The sequence below is a fragment of the Seriola dumerili genome, unplaced genomic scaffold (assembly GCF_002260705.1).
Source record: "Seriola dumerili isolate Sdu_G_001 unplaced genomic scaffold, Sdu_1.0 BDQW01000783.1, whole genome shotgun sequence".
NCBI lineage: Eukaryota > Metazoa > Chordata > Actinopteri > Carangiformes > Carangidae > Seriola > Seriola dumerili.
Genome location: NW_019175038.1, coordinates 327,470 through 330,386, shown reverse-complemented (window position 1 = coordinate 330,386; position 2,917 = coordinate 327,470). Strand labels below are relative to the sequence as shown.

Below are 2,917 nucleotides of genomic sequence, written 5' to 3'. Positions count from 1 at the left end.
ACACACACACACACACACACACACACACACATTAATGACATGTTACAGCAACTAATGCTCACTTCATAGGCTCATACAGTTTGACAGAGCAGTGCGTTATGTTGTGTTGTGTGTGTGTGTGTTGTGTAGTTGTTGTGTAGTTGTTGTGTAGTATCACAGATCCTCTCTACAGAAGATGCTGCATTACAGGGAGAGCCAGTGGTATGAAGTGGGACACAGTTCCGGTCTCCTGTGGGTGCTGTCCCTCAGCCCCTCCCTCAAGTGACAGTAGCTAATATTAATCTACCTCGGTCTAGACTCTCTGCATTGTCTGGGAACAACAGACAGATGTGTGACAGTGTGTGACAGTGTGTGACAGTGTGTGACAGTGTGTAGAGTGTGTAGAGTGTGTAACAGTGTGTGACAGCGTGTCGAGTGTGTAACAGTGCGTAACAGTGCGTAACAGTGTGTGACAGCGTGTCGAGTGTGTAACAGTGTGTAACAGTGTGTAACAGTGCGTAACAGTGTGTAACAGTGTGTAACAGCGTGTCGAGTGTGTAACAGTGTGTAACAGTGCGTAACAGTGTGTAACAGTGTGTAACAGTGTAACAGTGTAACAGTGTAACAGTGTAACAGTGTAACAGTGTAACAGTGTAACAGTGTAACAGTGTAACAGTGTAACAGTGTAACAGTGTAACAGTGTAACAGTGTAACAGTGTAACAGTGTAACAGTGTAACAGTGTAACAGTGTAACAGTGTAACAGTGTAACAGTGTAACAGTGTAACAGTGTAACAGTGTAACAGTGTAACAGTGTAACAGTGTAACAGTGTAACAGTGTAACAGTGTAACAGTGTAACAGTGTAACAGTGTAACAGTGTAACAGTGTAACAGTGTAACAGTGTAACAGTGTAACAGTGTAACAGTGTAACAGTGTAACAGTGTAACAGTGTAACAGTGTAACAGTGTAACAGTGTAACAGTGTAACAGTGTAACAGTGTAACAGTGTAACAGTGTAACAGTGTAACAGTGTAACAGTGTAACAGTGTAACAGTGTAACAGTGTAACAGTGTAACAGTGTAACAGTGTAACAGTGTAACAGTGTAACAGTGTAACAGTGTAACAGTGTAACAGTGTAACAGTGTAACAGTGTAACAGTGTAACAGTGTAACAGTGTAACAGTGTAACAGTGTAACAGTGTAACAGTGTAACAGTGTAACAGTGTAACAGTGTAACAGTGTAACAGTGTAACAGTGTAACAGTGTAACAGTGTAACAGTGTAACAGTGTAACAGTGTAACAGTGTAACAGTGTAACAGTGTAACAGTGTAACAGTGTAACAGTGTAACAGTGTAACAGTGTAACAGTGTAACAGTGTAACAGTGTAACAGTGTAACAGTGTAACAGTGTAACAGTGTAACAGTGTAACAGTGTAACAGTGTAACAGTGTAACAGTGTAACAGTGTAACAGTGTAACAGTGTAACAGTGTAACAGTGTAACAGTGTAACAGTGTAACAGTGTAACAGTGTAACAGTGTAACAGTGTAACAGTGTAACAGTGTAACAGTGTAACAGTGTAACAGTGTAACAGTGTAACAGTGTAACAGTGTAACAGTGTAACAGTGTAACAGTGTAACAGTGTAACAGTGTAACAGTGTAACAGTGTAACAGTGTAACAGTGTAACAGTGTAACAGTGTAACAGTGTAACAGTGTAACAGTGTAACAGTGTAACAGTGTAACAGTGTAACAGTGTAACAGTGTAACAGTGTAACAGTGTAACAGTGTAACAGTGTAACAGTGTAACAGTGTAACAGTGTAACAGTGTAACAGTGTAACAGTGTAACAGTGTAACAGTGTAACAGTGTAACAGTGTAACAGTGTAACAGTGTAACAGTGTAACAGTGTAACAGTGTAACAGTGTAACAGTGTAACAGTGTAACAGTGTAACAGTGTAACAGTGTAACAGTGTAACAGTGTAACAGTGTGTAACAGTGTAACAGTGTAACAGTGTGTACCTGGTGGAGCGGATCATGCGGGCCAGCAGCGTCCTCTTCTCCTCCAGAGTGAACTGCATCACTCCTGGAGTCTCAAACTTCTGTCTGATCCACTGACACTGCTCCAGGTCGTTGATGAACATGAACTCCACCCCGATGTGTTGACAGTACGCCATCTGAACCACAACCACCACAGGGTCAGCACTGAGGGGGTGGGGGGTGGGGGGGTGGACTGGGAACCTCACAACTTAATTCAAACTTCTTGATTTCAAAATTACAATATCTTGAGGCTCTTAATCCACTGAACGATCATCAGAACATCAACATCATACAAACACCTGATGATTCAGCTGCTCCACTCTAATGCAGCATCCACCCAAACATCAAAGACTGACACAAGGAATCATGGGAAAAATACTTGTCTGGGGCCTCGGGGGGCAAAGAAGAAACAAGTTCGTCTGGACAAGAACAGAACTTCCTGTTTGTGTTTGTACATTCGTTTGTCACATGACTGAGGTTTGAGGCAGGAAAGCAGGACCCGGCTGAACCAGGGGCTTCTGGGTGATAAAACCATCTTGAAGACATTAAACTGATGACTAATCAGTGATCAATAAACGTATCTGTGAGTGTTTTACCTCCAGGCGGCGGATGATCTCCTTCAGGGGGAGGGCGCTCTCTGAACCTCCGATGAAGGTGGTAGTGGGCAGGCGGAACACCTTGTCCAGGTCAGAGTCATCCAGACCGTAGAAGCCTACACGTCCCATGATGCACCACAGGAGGGGAGGGGAAGAGGAGGGGCAGGAGGGTTTTATGGGAGAAAAAAAGAGGGCAGGAGGTGAAGACGGGTCGAAGGATGGAGGGAGCACAGACACAGAGAGACGGCAGACAGATGAAAAGACGAGTGAGTCATGATGAAAATGTCTCAGGAACAACATGGAGGAAAAAC

General features: G+C 43.4%; 1 protein-coding gene across 1 annotated transcript in view; it reads right to left on the bottom strand.

Annotated features, from left to right (window-relative positions):
• Positions 1 to 2,917, bottom strand: part of LOC111236935 (2-oxoglutarate dehydrogenase, mitochondrial-like) — a 36,672-nt gene that overhangs the window by 8,675 nt on the left and 25,080 nt on the right. The window contains exons 6-7 of the mRNA XM_022765856.1: positions 2,607 to 2,722; positions 1,993 to 2,147 (exon numbers count right to left, since the gene is read on the bottom strand). Coding sequence (XP_022621577.1) covers positions 1,993 to 2,147; positions 2,607 to 2,722 — 271 coding nt within the window. The remainder of the gene's footprint in view (positions 1 to 1,992; positions 2,148 to 2,606; positions 2,723 to 2,917) is intronic.